General features: G+C 37.7%; 1 protein-coding gene across 1 annotated transcript; it reads right to left on the reverse strand.

Moving 5' to 3' along the window:
- Positions 1–9179: 9179 nt before the first annotated feature.
- parm1 (prostate androgen-regulated mucin-like protein 1) lies at positions 9180–15230 on the reverse strand. The gene is made up of 4 exons (XM_036595810.1): positions 15070–15230; positions 14084–14755; positions 11695–11773; positions 9180–9616 (listed from the first exon to the last, which is right to left on the reverse strand). The coding sequence occupies exons 1-4, from the start codon at positions 15116–15118 to the stop codon at positions 9535–9537; spliced, it is 882 nt and encodes a 293-aa protein (XP_036451703.1). The 5' UTR covers positions 15119–15230; the 3' UTR covers positions 9180–9534.
- Positions 15231–17414: the final 2184 nt, after the last annotated feature.

The following is a 17414-nucleotide window of genomic DNA, read 5'->3' on the forward strand; positions in this document are numbered from 1 at the left end:
ATCAGCCTCAAGCCCCAGTGCAAAACTAAAGAAGGAAGCTTAAGACACTAAACATGCCCTGATCAAGCACATTTAGACTGAAGGAGAAAACTGTGTAAATGTTATTTTTGGCTGAACTGTTGCTATGTGCTTTCGGGCAGCGTTCAAAAAATACATTTTATGTAAGATATCCTAAAGCATATGACACGTGTTTGTGTGTGTGTGTGTGTTTTGGTATATGCTTTGGCATTTTTAGGTGCAAATGCCTTTTGCTGAACCAATGGCTTCAATGATTCAGACAGACAGAGGCATCCTAAGGACCATCTCCTACCCCATTCCTCGACCCGAAACTACATTTCCTTTCCCTAGAGAACCATTTCATAATGATTTCATCATTTACTACCCATATTACAATTACTACAACTACCCCGATGGTACTGCATACACATTGCCACCTATTGTCATCAGCCTGCCAAGGCGAACTCCATAACTCAGCAGACCTCTTACCTTCTCCATACAGACCTCAGCAGCTACATCACCCCCCAATGGCTGCCATCAGTGTATCCTGTCCAGTGTTCTGAATATAAATGGTTATATCTTTGTTTCTGTTTCTTATATCATCAACATTGCTTATATTTATGTCACATTGTTCAACATCTTTTCATCATCAATAAAAATGAAACAAGAATAATTTTATCTTTATAGCAGCTTTCATTTCTTTAAAATGCTGCTCTAGCATTAAAATTCACCTTACGCTTTACAGGAGAGGTGTCAAACTGAGTTTCTTCTGGGCCACAGCTCAGCAAAGATTGTTGATTTCTGTTTTCCAACAATTTGAGACTTATGCAGGCCTTGGTAATTGGCTGATGAGGACTAATGCTAATCTATGCAGAGCTGTGGCCTGGAAGGAACTCAGTTTGACACGATTTAACAGTTTTTGTGCAACAAAAAGCACAGAACAAGTCACGGTAACCACTTAGCCCAACCTTTAACAACATTTATAGAAAAGAACAAGCTAAAACATAGATAGAAATGCTAGTGCTAGTGAAAAACAGTACAGTATATAGAGTAAAGAATACTAAAACAAGTACAACATACTCATTAGTATGTGTTCATATTCTGCCGAAATTAACCTATTTATATTCTGATACATTTTGAGTATTTGCTGTTGCATTATACTAAGGGTCATGTTTGGTGTCTAAAGTGGTGGCTAATGTAAGTGATGCCCCAATTTGAAAATCTTCAATCTTCAATTGTTTTAAAAAATCTCTGAAAGGTATGGGGAAAAAGTCTAAAGACTGTTTACTTTACTGGATCAATTTTGTTGATTGAAGGGGGCCCTCATTAAGATATTTTAAAAATATATTATTTTTTATTTGTACATGCTAGCTGAATAAAAAACAAACAAAAAGCAAATCTAATGTAGCTAAGAGGTAACAGAAGCTTTCACTCACCTATCAGTATTAGTATATTTTATATATGTATATATATATAATGATATGCCTAACCAGTGAATGTATATATATATAATTACAGACTGTAGTCCATCTGTTTCTCTGCACACCTTATTAGCCCCATTTTACCCCATTCTTCAGTGGTCAGGACCCCCAGTGGTCCTGTGGGCAGCGTCCTGTGACCACTGATGAAGGACTAGAGGTTGACGAACACAAACTGTGCAGCAGATGAGCTATCGTCTCTGACTTTATGTCTACAAGGTGGGCTGACAAGGTAGGAGTGTCTAACAGAGTGGACAGTGAGTGGACACATTGTTTAAAAACTCCAGCAGCACTGCTGTGTCTGATCCACTCGTACCAGCACAACACACTCGAACACACCACCACCACATCAGTGTTACTGCAGTGCTGAGAATGATCCACCACTCAAATAGTACCTGCTCTGTGTCCATGGGGGTCCTTACCACTGAAGAACAAGATAAAAGGGGGCTCACAAAGTACAGTCTGTTATTGTAATTGGTGTGTGTGTATATATATATATAAGGCATTACTTCCTTTGACAAATTGTTTCTTAAACTTCAGACACTGTCTTGGTTGATGGACTACATTTGTGGCAAGCGGAGAATTCAGAAAATGTTATATTTCACCAAAGCCACAGTTCAGAACACCAGCCCTAAGCATGCTTAAAACATGTAACATTCAGATTCATACAGAGTGACCCAATGAGCAGATGCTATTATCTGCATGAATCTTATTGACCAACAATGTGCTAATAATAAAGAACCTCTAAGGTGCAGACTGTAGAAAACCCTGCCCCAGATCTCGTGCAATTCTTTGAATGTTTTTCTAGTTCCACACTCATCCTCACCCATCCCTAATTACTGTCTTTCCATTCGTGGTTTATATTACACACATAAAACGTCATAGCGGGGTCGAGCAGAGGAGGAGAAAGCAACTCGGTTCACACCGGGACACACTAAAGACATTTTCAAAGGAAATGCTGACGCCTGCTGGTTAAACACTGGTAGTGACGAAATATTGCGCCAGTATGTTGTTAAAGGTCAGTCTTTTATTTCTTTACATCAGAATCGTCGCTTTGACGGTTTAAACCACCACCTTGCAGGTTTCTATTTCACCCTGAACTATGGTTAAAAAGTTTGGAATCACTTTCCATATTGAAAATCATTTGTTATTTTATATACAATCATGGCTTATACTGTGTAGATTTAAATACTCTAAACTAGACAACAGGGACTTAAAGACTTCAGGTATTTTGGCAAGAACTAAAAGTTAATTGAAGATAAACAATACACTGTACTGTCTATTTATAGGGCATTTTTGTCATCTGTTAATTAAGTCATCTGCCTTAAGATTGTTGGAAATACAAGGTATTATGGACACTAATTTCATTATAACTTCTTGCAGTCATTTTAGAATCAACTACAGCATCAGTTCATCATTCTGAACTCATCTAAATTCTCTTCACTCATTCATTTATTCATTCATAGCATCCGGCTCTTATGGAAAAATATGTAGTTTTTAGGCCACACGGGTGACTTTTCAACTCATCGTCGATAAACCACCATACAGTCACACAGCGAAACAAGGCTATGAATGTGAACATAAACCCATACTATTATCCGGTGTCCTGGTCACAAGCTTTACAGGCCATGCAGAGTCCAACAATTCGAAATCTTATGGTGTGGACTGGTGTTGCACCCAAAATCAACGCTGAACAAAACTGGAACAATGGAAAGCAAAAAAATTTCAGGAAATGTTATCATTACATGGTCATTTGTCAACCTTTCGACTGTACAGGCTTTGTTGAACTTTTTTCGGTTTCCGTTGCTGATTGGCGTTGGTTTCTGTTCAGTTAATCTGCGCGCCTGAGGACCTGATTTGTAGGGGGAGACCAGAGCCGGTTTATGAATAGCCTGGCCGCTTCCTATATCCCCTGTTACATCAAAAACATGATTGCTAAACGTCAGAGGGCGCCCGCGGGCGAGTCTTCAATGAATGAGAGAAGATGGAGCTGGACAGCTAAAAACAAAAAGTTAAAATAGTTTCTAATCACTCGCCCAGAAATTTCCTTTAATTTTAGAAAGAAGAAGGATGTATTTCACTGAAAACCAAAGAAAACATACCTGTATGTTTCCTTTTTTCTACAACAAACGGGTTTTGGGGAGCAGAATGCTGGCATTTCTGCTAATGAGTGCTTAATGGTTGGCAAGAGGAGCAGTTCATTGGCTGTTCACGCTCACTGATGTCATGAACGTCCACGAGGTGTCCATGAGGGCGCTCCTAGCCAGTCCAAAATGAATGGGTTAAGATGGAGCATTTGAGCAAAATCATAGTTTTTAAATGCCTAAACATTTTTAATGTAAAAGAATACGTTCATTTCCTGGACACAGAACAGCATAAAACATTTTAACACTGCTGTTATAATTTAAAGAGTTTTTAAACTCGAGTTATAGGAGTTTAAAACGGCACCTGACGTCTGTAAATGTGAACAGCCAAAGAGCTGCTCCGCTCGCCAACCAATCAGTACTCAGTAGCTGTAATGCCTGCATTCTGCTGCCCAAAACCCATTTGCTGTAGAAAAAAAGGAAACATACAGGTGAGTTTTCTCTGTTTTATTTAGTTCTGGGCAAGTGATTAGAAACTATTTTACCTTCCTCCCATTCATTGAGGACTTGCGGGCGCCCTCTGGCGTTTTGCAGTAAGAGGCCAGACTCCTCATAAACCGGCTCTGGCTGTACTGCCTCCCAACGCAGTCATTTTCGAACTATACACAGCAACACAATGATGACTCCCCCCCCCCACAAATGTTTTGCCCAGTCACACCCTCCATGGAATCATCCAATGAGAGACCTCTCATTTGAATGTAGAATCAAAGCCCAGAAAACAAGCCTTTCTTCACAGATGAGTAAATTCTAGGTTACAACACACTATACAAAAGCTGAACTAAAGCACCGCCCACTCATGACAGATGTCTTTCAAAGAGTGCAGAGAAGCATATTCAGTTGAGAGAAACAGTAAAATACTTCTCCTTTAAGTTACACATTGGGCCTTAAGCACTATTCTGTACCTTTCAGAGCACATTCACATTGTTTATACCACAGGAAACAAAGATGTACCAATACAGTACTTTTTTATTCTGACAGTGTGCTAATTACTTGGAATTACACAAACTTGTGAAGTTGCACAGTTCTTGTACATAAGAATCATATTATACATTTATCTGGCACAATCCCTATTTCGTACTGTTAAAGACACCAAACCATTGAACGGTAGTGTCCCAGTTTAATTCTAGTTAGCCTTTTATTTCACTTTGCGTTTCAGTAATTGTGTCATGTTTCACCACGCACACACTGCTAAAGGACACGTACAGCAAGAACAACAGTGTCAGAGGAACAACAGCCACATGTGTCATCATTACGGTTATTAGGCTCTCTCCCTTCTGCACCCCCTCATTAGTGGTGTGAGTTTCCTCTATGTGATTTAACCACACAGTCAGGCCTGCTTTCATTAATGTGTGCACCTTTCACTGGGTGCTCATGAGAACAAATGCATTTCACAGAGCATGTTAACCCCTTAGACTCTTAAATCTTCACTGTAAATCCAAATGATTGGGTTTTAAACACTTTTATGAAATAGTTAATGCATCACACTGTTCCCTTGTTTGAGAAAAAATAATCTTGACTTTGACATCAAATATTAACCAGTACTTAAACCCAAACTACATGGGACTATTATTGATAATACGTTGAATTTTTTAAAAAAATGATGTTTATTTGATGGTACACTCTTAAAAATAATAGTTCTTGGCTGGGACCTGCAGTTGTAGGAAAAACCTTTAACTGTTATGGAACTTTTGAGTAACTTTAAAGGTTTCCTCACACTCACAGATCTCATTACATTCTGTCTCAGGTATCAGCTCATGTTTTAATAACCATTTCATGTAATAACTGTCTGTGAGGTAGCTTTTAAAGGGATTAAATTCTTTAGACTTATTAGACTAAAGAAGACTTTAGACTTATTAGACTTATCATCACCACTGTAAGCAATTCCTTTTCTAGAATGGAGCATTTCACATTAAACCACTCTGAATTACCTTTGTTTATCTTGCTTACTTTGCTTTACCAACTAATAATTATGCAGAAATTTAGAAAGATTCCCACTTTAAACCCTAGGGGCCTGCATGTACCTCTAAACTTCAGTTCTTCATTTCATAGTTGTGATTGAATAGTTCATCATAGCTACAGAATAATATGTCTTAAGAGTAAAATGTGAACCCTAATTCTAATAACTTTGATGATTTAAAACATGTTAAAATATCTGCCTTATATTCAGTGAATGAATACTGTTTATCAACCAGGGCTGCTTTAAATCTCTTCATTCTAAAGGCCAAAGCAGGTTTCAGTTACCACACAAAACGGAAATGAAGATGACGTTGTTTTCACACAGGAAGAGCATGGCTTTCTTGCCCAAAAGCTTCTGGCTCATCAACTATGCAGTGCTTCAAAACAACCTGTTGCTCTTTTATAACACTGCCCACCTTTTATTTTCCCAGTTGCTCAGGATCATCTCCATAACTGTACACAGAGACTTGCTTACATGTATTGTTGCATATTACAACACTATTTAGCAGGGTTACAAAAACATGTTGACGTTTCATGTGGTTTGAAATTGTGCTTAGAATCAGGTTGTAAGTCGAACAGGAAGCAGAGGTGGTAAATGAGTCAGTAAACAATGTAGCATGTTCACTGGGAAGAGAGAGGAACAAAACAGTTTCTTTTAGAGAACTGCTACAAGCAGCACTGAGTCCATCAGATGGCCAGATGTTGTGACTCCATCTCCTCCTCTTGCTTAGTGCTTTATTTTAGTCTCTAATAACAGCCTTGACCGTTTCCATGTGTAATTGCATGCTATCTGTTAATCCCTATCATTATATTGACAAGCAAATAAAACTCTCATCTGTTCGTTTTTTTGAAGGTTGAAAAAAATTATTCTCAACCGACAGACTGTCTTAAGATGAATGGAGGGCGGGAAAGTGAAGGAACACAGCTGTGATTATGAGTCTGTGATGATACCATGAAGTGAAAAGAACAGGAAGGTAGGAGATTTGGGGGAATCAGATCACATTTACAATGCGCACATGTGCTGGTTTTGAAGACCCAAAACGTGGAACATTGTCTCATCTGTTGTCTCCACTAATGTTAAGATGTGCTGATTAGAATGCCACCATCTACCATCCATTTCAATACTGGTTTTAACGAACGCTTGTCCACTTAGCTTTGCCATTTCTCCTCAGGGAATTCCACACCAACTTAAGGCTGGCTTTGCGCAGCGAAACTTCCATGCAACTAGTTGCATGCTGTGCATTGCCTGCAACATAATTTCCGTGCAATATCTGTATTTTATCTATGTGTGGTTCTTTACTATATATAAGTTGTGTATATGCTAAGCCTTTGAAAATTAATATTCGGGTTACCATAATGATTATAGTATACTTGATATCTCACTCAATCTGTCCTAGAAGCACAAGAAGTTAATCAAAGAGTGCATCTCGATCTCCTCTTCTGTAAAAATGTTCATCATTTTTATTCTAAAATAATCTAAGCTCAAGCATCATGTGAGGAGAAAATGAATCTGAATCTATGTAGATAACAATATCAGCAGGCTAGAAGAATAAATGGTGCCACGAGCAGGCATTTTAAAAAGCTTTAACAAACTCATATTTGTTGTCATGGCTTAGGAAACAAAATGGAAAACTACCAACCTGGAGTCAGTTGATTGGAAGATGGGTGTTTTGATTGGTTGTTTCATGAAATCTGTTTTGGGCTGAGACTCTTGCAACTGTTGCGGATGAGTTGCACAATGATTAAAGCGAATTTACAGCCAGACAAAGCAACTATTACAATTTTATGTACTTTTTGTTCAAACATCTCAAAGGTTGTGCAAAACAAATTTTCCTGGAAAGCTGATTAGCTCACTGAGGCTAACCTAGCAGAGGCTGAGTACATTCTGAATGAATATTACAGTACTGCATGACTTTCTGTGCTGTGCTGTGCTGGTCTCTATTTCTTATATACCATCCTAGAGCACAGGAAAGGCACTATATAAATAAAAACTGATGATGATGATGATATATAGAATAACATTTTAAAAATACACAAGCATGCTGTAATCTGCACAAAAAAGGAAACCTTCATTAAGGGTTAAAACCATTTTAAACACTCAGGAATCACAAATACAATGACAAGTGATTAAAATGAAAATACAATGATACGTAAACTATTTACACAGGGCACATTTCAATGAGTGTGATCATTATTAATTGCAATGGTTGACCAGACTGGTGCATTAAGTAACGAATGACAAAAAACAAAACCATAAATTAATTTTTAATAACATATACAATGCACATAAAGGCACAAAAACATATCTAATATCTAACACCTGATCTATGCTCCAAAAAATCATATCTTGGCAAGCGGCAATCTGCGGGGTCCAAACACAAATCAGCTCAATGAGGTCTGATATGTTGAACGCGGGCCTTTTCACAGACAATTAATAATAGGGAGTCAGATTTTATCAAAAGTACTTTATATGTTATGATTATTGACCAAGTTTAGTACAGACTGACCTAGTGACATTGGTATATTAAGCTGCAGAAATTAAACATGAGCGAAAATGGCAGACAAGCATTCAAATTTCTAACATAACTTGCAGCTGCAAAAAAAAGTTGAAGAAGAAAATAATAGCAATTGGATTTTTAATTATTTTCAGTCTCATTGTGCCCTGTAGCACCCCTTGAAGGCCAATCTGGGTCAAACTGTGAATGCCTTATCTGAATCTGAATTCATATATCAAGTTTAAATTTTGAGATGATGAGGCTAACAATTTTTGAGTTTTGGAAATTTAATTCAGAAGTGCCTAGGCTGCAATGATTAATTCAAATGTGGCGATTACATTTAAAGACTAGTTTGAAATGGTCTTTATTCAAACTATTTATGATAGAAGAAGTGTAATTTTTTTTTACTAAACTTTTCCAGTTTTACAATTATCAGGTTATCTTTAAAAAACCTACTCAAAAGTCAGCTCAAAGATGTAGCAAAATGTAGAAGGTGTGGGCCAAAATGTAAAATACTCTTTTGTAGCTAGTCGGGTTCATTTCATGTGCCTGAGTAGTGGAAGGAAGTAGTGCCTACTGAACATATTTCATGCTTGTAGGTCTTATGGTTTGGTCTGCACAATTTGTTTTAGGCAAGAAAAATAATTTATGCAAACCTGAGCAAAACCAATAGAGATCCAGCACCTTTTTCGCTTGGACCCCTAATGATCTGCCAATAGTATAAGACAATTTTACTAATAGTAAGAATTGAGAGATATTAGATACAGTCATATGTAAAAGTTTGGTCAAGTGACATATGAAAATAAGCTAACATCCTCTATAAGGGACACAATTTAGCATATTTCTGCAAATTTTAGTGCACAGTTTAGCACTTTAGAGCATATTCATTTGCTGAGCACTATTTATTTGCTGGGCTAATTATACTGTAAATAAAATGGAAAAATATATTGGATAAAAAATACAAAATGAAATTTTCAGTCTATATGTTTAATTCAGCAAATAAACTGTAATTGTGCATTTAAAAAATGCAGAAGTGTGTTCTCTGTAGAGGATGTGTGCACTTTCACTTAGAAAATCAACAAAACGTGTAATCTCAAAACCTGTTCAAAACTTTGCATACAACTGTATACTGACTAGATTTAAGATGTGTTCACTTGCCAATATATCATTTTTTTGCAGTGAATTTTCAAAGTAATTAAAAATTTTAAAAGCTTTCAATCATTTATCACTTCAAATCTATTGACTCATTTCTAATAAAATTCACATTTTACATATCCAGTGATGTGGTTGTATATAACAATCACACAATATCACATTCATGAGAAAAACAGCAGACGGCACTGATTGTCAGATCGCACAGCATCTTCTTGCCCAAAGCAGTAGATGGGAGTAGATGATCTGGACTCCTACAGTCCAAATGCTGGCACCTGAATAAAGATCACTGGAGCAGGGTGAGTTCTTCCCTTAGCCCTCAAACATGGGGTTGAGGACATTGCCCACTGATCCGTACTCTGCGTCATCCAGAAGACGGCCGTAAGAAGGTCGCCTGTCACAGAGAGACAGAACACATGAGGACATGGACTACTGGTTAATCTATAACTTCATAACCCAGATCTCCACTATTGACCAATTGTTTACTGGAATGTGTTAACATTTTATGACATGTAAATGAACATAGAAGAATGTAACCTAAACTGCTATTGGACAGCTGATTGGGACAAGCTGATAACAGAGTATACTACATGTGAACTTTCAAGCTCTCTAATCATTCAGGAAACTAATTTGCGTCAATAGAGAAGAAGGAGATATATAAAGATGGAAAACTTTGCCAGTATCATATCAAAACCTCAACTATTTTTTTCTGTGTTTATTTTTTACATTATTTGAAAAAAGCCAGCTGCACTTTACATTGGAGGATTTACATTTTTACTTTTTTTTTACTTTTGACACAGACAAAATATGCTAATTGTATCACAAAAAATGCTTTGTAATGAAGCAATTGGTCAGTGTTCTTTAAGTACAGACAAGTACAGACATTGCACATACTCAAGTATATAACAGTAAAAAAGTCATTTTCTTTGGTGGTGTGTGATGCCGTGTCTACAAGAAGCGGTACTGGTCCTCACACACAGACAAATTAGCATAGCTGTGGGCAGCTTGAAATTTCTAACAAGTAATTTGAAGGCCTGAATGAAAATGTACAGAGTAGAAAGTATGTTTTTTTCCTCTTGGAAATGAAATTGAGTAAGTTGGTATTTCTACTGCATTTTCAGAAACAAGAAATGACCCAAAAGGGAAAACAAAACTTATAGTTCTAGTTCTAGTTCATTTTCCACCAAGTGGAACCATCAGAATGACTGCTATTAACTGGCTAACACTGCAGCGTCTGCGCAGAAGAAGACTTGGAAAACACTGCACATACAGGCAAATGCTCTTTTATTTTGAACAGGCACTTCAACAAGCAGCAAGAAATGCCCAGCCCAGCTCTTCCCGACATGAAACGCAGGAAGGGGGTGATACTGGAGGACACGGCATTTAAGGAGGGTAGACACTTTTAACCACTAGATAACTGCAAAGCCCACCCTCCTCGGACACAATTTACACCAAGCAACACAGCTAACAACATTAGCAACAACCACAACTGCTACAACTGTTCCTTTTTAAACTGGGAGTGGGATGTCCCCCAAGAGACATCCCCCTAAGCTCCTCACAGCAGCATGGCCCATGGCGGATGCACACAGTCAAAAAACATCTTCATTCACTCAGACTGAGGTAGAATGAAGCAAAACTCCCATTTGTTTTCTCTTGATAGTGTGAACTAATGCATTAGCCATCTCGCTTAATAGTTAGCTTAGCTTAACACTAGCTAATACAGTATGCTGTGTCTTTCTGCTCTTACATACTCACACAATTGCCCACATTTACACAGAATTATGTGAAGAATAAAACAAAATATTTTTCTCTGACGAATGTAAAAATATGAGGAAAATGCATAGAGGCTAGCATAAATGCTGATAACTTTAGCGTTAGCTTCCAAACTGGCTTATTGTTACCTTAACAAACTTTTTGCAAAGTAATAATTCTAAAAACAGCAATTCACACACTGACATAACATTCTAGTTAACACTCTGGTGCACGTATAGTGCTTGGTGATGTTATCACCTGTACAAGTGAAGGATTTGCTGGCTTAAGCTGCAAGTGTTACCAAATGCAGAGAAGAACACTATTGAGCAGCATTAGGTCCTGCTGGTACCAATCTTGATCAGGTACCAAAAACCATAAAACTAGAACCAACAGCCAACTGGACCGATAGCCAAAAGAAAAAAGCACATTCACAGTTTTTTGGTGCCAAAGTTTCTAGTACATTGTGCAGTGAAAAATGCCATAAAAGTATACAATTTCAATAATACTCAAATACACATTTTCCAAAATAATACATAAGTAAAGCAACTTTCATTGAAGCATGAGAAATGGACCAACTGAAATAGCTCAAAATGACTCCCATTAATTTACATTCTATTAAAGTTTAGGACATTTATCCTTCTCCAATAAAAATAGCATTGTGGAGATTTTGTACCAACAGCAATGACTTGCAGTATACTCACTAAATAAGACCTTGCTTACCTCATTTTGAAATAATAGGCTCCACCAAATAAGACTATCACAAGGATAATGAACCCGATGACTATGGCCGCAACGCTCGCTGTAGAGGAAACACAAAAACAGCCAAAGCATTGTCAACTGACTTCTGGTTAGTATCAATCCTTAGCATGAGGTTACTGAATGAGTCAAATTCAGGATCTCCATATCTTACAAGTTTACAAGGACTGTGCCAAGCACTTATCACAATTCTGCTAATGAGCAAGCAGTCAAAAACAGACACATGTAATTGCCAAGGTTCTTTTAACTCATGGATCATGAGCAACAGAGGTGAGCCAGAGGTTGTAGCGTGCGAATACGAATCAGCTTTTATTGTGGACTTCCACACAGAACCATCTTTATAAGAGGATACAATCATAAATCCAGTAAACAAATCAAGCCATAGTAGGCCAAAGTCATTGTAGAGATTACAGAAACAGGTCAACAGCTAACCACTCTGTCAAGACACAATGGGGAGGCCTGCAGTATATACAAACCCAGTTCATATAAAGTTGAGACAGTACGTGAAATGTTAATAAACACAGAAAGTGGTGATTTGACCTGTAGTTAAACGAAAGCAGTACAAAGGTACAAAGGTAATATATTTACAGATGTACCTGATCAACTTCATTGTTTTTGTAAATATACACCCACTATGAGATTGATACCTGCAACATATTCCAAAAAAAGTAAGCCAGAAAGGGTTCCTTTGCAATGCCATAGACCAACTACTATTGATTCTCTAAAGAACCTTTCAATAGCTGGTTCTTTTAACAACCATTTGTCTAAATGAGATGTGTGCATGTGAATAATCATTTTAAAGTTTAAAGAACCTTAATATAATGTAGAAGGTCTAGGAAGGACCCTTGGTATAGAACTTTTCCATAATGTGAAGATTCTTTAAGCCTTTCAAAGGTTGGTCACACTCACAAACATCTTTTTGTTTGGTTCTTTAAAGAACCAAAAGTGGCTCTTTTACTGCATCACTCAAAGAACCCTTTGTGGCACCTTTTTAAGTGTAGTCTGATCAGTCCATAGACAAGGAACAGGTGCTGCTGATCATCACAGACTGCATAGGTGTGGGGCAGGCCCAGAAGACTGTGGTTGCTCCTAGGCCAGTACCATCCTGATATAGGAGGTAAATTTAATTAACATATGAATAATCACCAATGCATGTCCTAAGGTTAATCTGAATAGCTTATTTTTTAAATCACAAATGAGTCATAAGAACAAGAGTACAAAGTACTCACATCCTGTACTGTTGCTTGGTACACTCATGGTGAACATTAACATTTGGGAAATGGTTCAATTTTGAGGAACCACTTCATATATTAGTAGACAAATTATCTTTTGCAGTTTTAAATGTTACCAGTAACATAAAACTGAAAACTGTAGTTTTCTATGTATTTCTATGCATTTAGCTAATAGAGCTTTAAATGCAAAAGTACTGGACTCTAGTTTTTGGTGTTTGTCATCAGAAGAAACATTTGTAAATGGATGATGTTGTAAACAATCTAGGTCACGCTGACATTTGATATTAGATATGCTGGTTGAGGTCAAAATACTTTGGATTTTTACAGAGCAAATTTGTGGTTTGAGATGTTTAAAACTGCAAACAAAGCAACTTTGTGTAACATTTCCCTCAAGTCATCTCCCCATGATATCACAGCATTGGGTAATGGCTCAATAAAACAATTACTGCTTTTACAGATTGCAGAAATGTAACTGTTACAGACACCCCCTCCACACCTCCTCGCCCCAAGTACTGATTATCAAGCCCTTCTGGATCTGGATCAGGTGTGTTAAAAATCTACAAGGCAGGGCGTCGAGAAAGATTCAGTTAAAAAAATATATATTTTAATTACGATTATTATTAGTAGTAGTAGCAGTAGTGACGTTAGAAGCAGTAATAGTAGCAGCAGTAACGTGACCTTTATAATCTTAACACAATCATGTCCAAGAACTAAATTTAGTATAATTAGGAATATGTCACAAAATTTGTTCTGATTCTGGTTTTAAATGATGACATTTTGTATGGTTATACCTTGGAAAGCATCCAACAGTATTCCTTTTATTGATGTTCCATAATAAGTAAATCCCATGCTTTAACTGACTATTAAATTTGCATTTTCTTTTGTTTTGTTACAAATAAGTAGTCATGTATGACAGAGAAAACATGATAAAAGTGATCTCTTTAGCCAAAGTAAGTGTAAAATTTCAGATGTGGACAGCAATGGGTTAGGGAGTAAACTGAACAGGTACATGCCTTTAAATTTTGTCTGTAGCCTTTCCATCCATCAGTGTATTTGTTAAATCAAAGCCTTCAGAAATGTCACAAAGTATAGGCCCAAAAGATAAAAATCTGAGGCCTTACCTGAACTCAGAGCCTTGGGGGGATTGCCGCTGATTGGCTTACTTGATGTTTTGTGTTGCATTGTGCTTAATAAAGGTTTCATTTGCGCCGATGATGTTTTCGTTACCATCTTTGTTGATGTCTCCTGAATGGCTGAAGTGGAGCGCTGAGGTTTTGTTGAAGGAGTGCTGCGTTCAGTACTAGAATTCACTTCTTTTGTAGTTGAATTGAAAGATGGTGTTGTGGAGTTCACGCTCACTGATGTAGGCGCTGCTGTTGCCATGGCAGTGGTTGAATTTTCAGTGTTTGTGCTGTTGGACTGCTCTGTTGATGTGGTGAGATTCACAGCCAAAGTTGACACTGATTGTGTAGTTGTCCCATTGGTTGTCTGGTTTAAGGTGACATGTCCTGTAGTCTGTGAGCTTTGAGGGGAGATGGTACTTGAAAATGGAGATGATGTAGTTGACCTATTTGTGGAGGTAGTTTGTGGAAGTGGAGAGCTTTCAGTTGATGTTGGATGAGCAGATGTCGAGTTAGTTGTATGTGTAGTTTCCGTTGTTTTCGGAGAAGCAGTTCCTGTGGATGAGCTCTTATATAAAGTTGTTGCTAGTGGTGGTGATGAAGAAGGCGCCAGTGATGATCCCACGGAAGAAGTCTGTTTTTCATTCGCACATCCTTTACTGAATATCAAACCTTAAAGAAAGATCATTAGATACACACTTAACTACCACACAAAGTCTTCAGTATTCATTTTATGTTTCATGACTGGATGACTGCAAAAGTATATCTGTAATCTGATGATCAGCTCATCCTTACAAAGCTATATTACATTCATTCTCAACCAGTGACAGCGCTTTAATAATCAAAGCTCACTATCAACCCTGAAGATGTCAGTTTCATCATGTACATCATGGACTGGCCGACGCTGGCGTTAAAGTAGCGTGTAGTAACTTCACAAAAAGAACTGAACCACCTGAACCCTCTTAACACTTTGTAGACAAACCTACCTGCTAACACAACAAACGAGAGGCTCACTGCTGGACGACAGTTCTTCATTTTGCTGTCCCGGTGCTGTTGGGCTACTGTTGGCTACTCCACGACTGCTAGAGCACTTTCCGCGCTGGTGCGAAGAGGAAACTGTCAGTGATGAACCACAATTTCGCTTTCTTTTTTCCCCACCTGTATTCCGGACCAGCCCCACCTCCTTTTACAATATTGGCTAGTGGGGTATAGCGTACTGCGCTAGGATTGGCTGTGAGATTTGGCGTCCTGCGCTAGGATTGGCTGAGAGCTCTGGCGTCATGCTTTAGGACTGGCTCGTATAATATTCATATTTTAATAACTGCACCGTTCTGTTTTATCATTACATGCTAAAAAATCAGCAATAGCTTTGTAAATAAAAAAAAAGTTACAATACTTTATCAGTCTGGCAGCAAGAGAAGTCGTGTTTAGAAGCTGTCAGTGTTTTTTCAAAATACATCTTTCGCAAGTAGAGCTCTATAAATCGTTTAATGTGAAGGTGCAATTGCTTACACAATAAAGGTGGCAAAAAGAAAGTGTCTGAAAGTAGATCAGGACTAATGCGGACCCTTGACTAGTATCCAATCCTAGCGCAGGACGCTAAATACAGTTAGCCAATCCCAGAGCCAGAGCTAGCGCAGGAGGCGGGGTTTGTCCGGAATTGGGCGGGGCCAACGTGTTCCCGTCATGACATGTCTTTTACAGAACACGGCAACGATAAACGTAACCTCATTCATTTTTATTGTTCTGGGATTTTATGTGAGTGGATCTTTTACTTTTTTTGTATTTACTTAACTTCTATTTAATCCACGTTGAAACCATGTTGAGGTTACAATCTCTTTTGCGAGGGAGGATTGCAGGATCAGATAAACAGTGTTAACATACAGTCATAATAAACATACAGACATATCAAACACCAGGGCAAACGATATATACAGCTGATGCAAAATTATCCACGCAAAATACTGGTTTTATGTGGGTTTTTCGTGATATATCACACAATATGAATCATCTTATATAACATGATATAATAATATACAATATACTTTATAATCACCGCCTGTAGGAATATGACACATTGGCCCAGTTTTTTATCTACCATATTTTTTATGAGTAAGGAGCCATTTAAGAAAAGAAAATCTGTTCTTACACGTTGAATGATGCCAATACTAATCACTACTACTCTGTACCCTGAGAAGGCTAAGCTTTTTATCATACAAGTACAAAAAGTCTTTTATATCAGGGTCAGCTTTAATATAAAGCAGTTTGCCAACGACAGTGATCGATGAAGGCATTCGAGGTTACTCGAATCACCACAAGGTGGAGACAAACTTAAAGCCTTAACGTCTCTGAAAGTGGACAGGCCCTATGGGCCCTCAGCTGAAAACACACATGCCAGTATGTATCATAGTGAGTGTTGTTTTCAATCATTTGTAGAATATTTAGCAGTTAGTTTTATAAAGAAGAAAAACTAAATAATTAGATGCATTCTAAGCAAAGGAGTTGTTAAATTGTTCCATGTGTGACAAAATGAAGGTTTCTTCTGGATAATCTTGGTACATGGGTAGAGACTTCATGACATCTGGGTTGGTGGCCTGGACTGAATGGAATAATGGCCCTAATTTCCTGGGAAGAAACTTTTGCAAGAATAAACAAAGTGGAACATGTGAACAGAGAATGTCTCATAAACATGTGATATGACTCTATGTCCATGAATATTTTCATTACTTTATTATTTTTTCATTACTTTAATAAAGATAATGGTTTACTCATATCTTCTGAATACAAATATTGTTTGAAAGTATTATTATGGCCTTTTTGGCACAGAAAGCTTCATGAACATTAGATTAGTTATCACAGTGATGTTGCATTGATAGACATGTCTCTAAATTCAGTCTTGCTGGCAAGTCACCACCCTCTGTATTTAGGTCAAGAACACTTCCAGGTATTTTAACTGTTCTCAGCACTTGCATTCTTGAGTAATGGATCTGAACTCAGGCCACTCCACAAGCACAAAACAACACACAAGGATGCATTTAGAAAACACTGGCTGGCTAAGCTATGCTTATATTGCACAGTACATTTTCAAAACTGGATGTGAGAAAAGCTACTCTGGCTGACATGGATGCTGAAATAACAAGCAGGTTCCACAACTGTAGGCCTAGTGCATCGTCATTCCTTAACCTGGGAAGAAAACAACAGTGAAAATCAGGTTGGGCTTCATTCCACGCTTCATGCTGTCTTGGTACAAGTTTCTTTTTTTTCTTTCAACTCAAGACTTAAGAAGAGTATTATAGTCAAATACAATTTACCACTGTGAGCAAGGAGAGAA

Source organism: Colossoma macropomum, unplaced genomic scaffold, assembly GCF_904425465.1.
Source record: "Colossoma macropomum unplaced genomic scaffold, Colossoma_macropomum, whole genome shotgun sequence".
Lineage (NCBI taxonomy): Eukaryota > Metazoa > Chordata > Actinopteri > Characiformes > Serrasalmidae > Colossoma > Colossoma macropomum.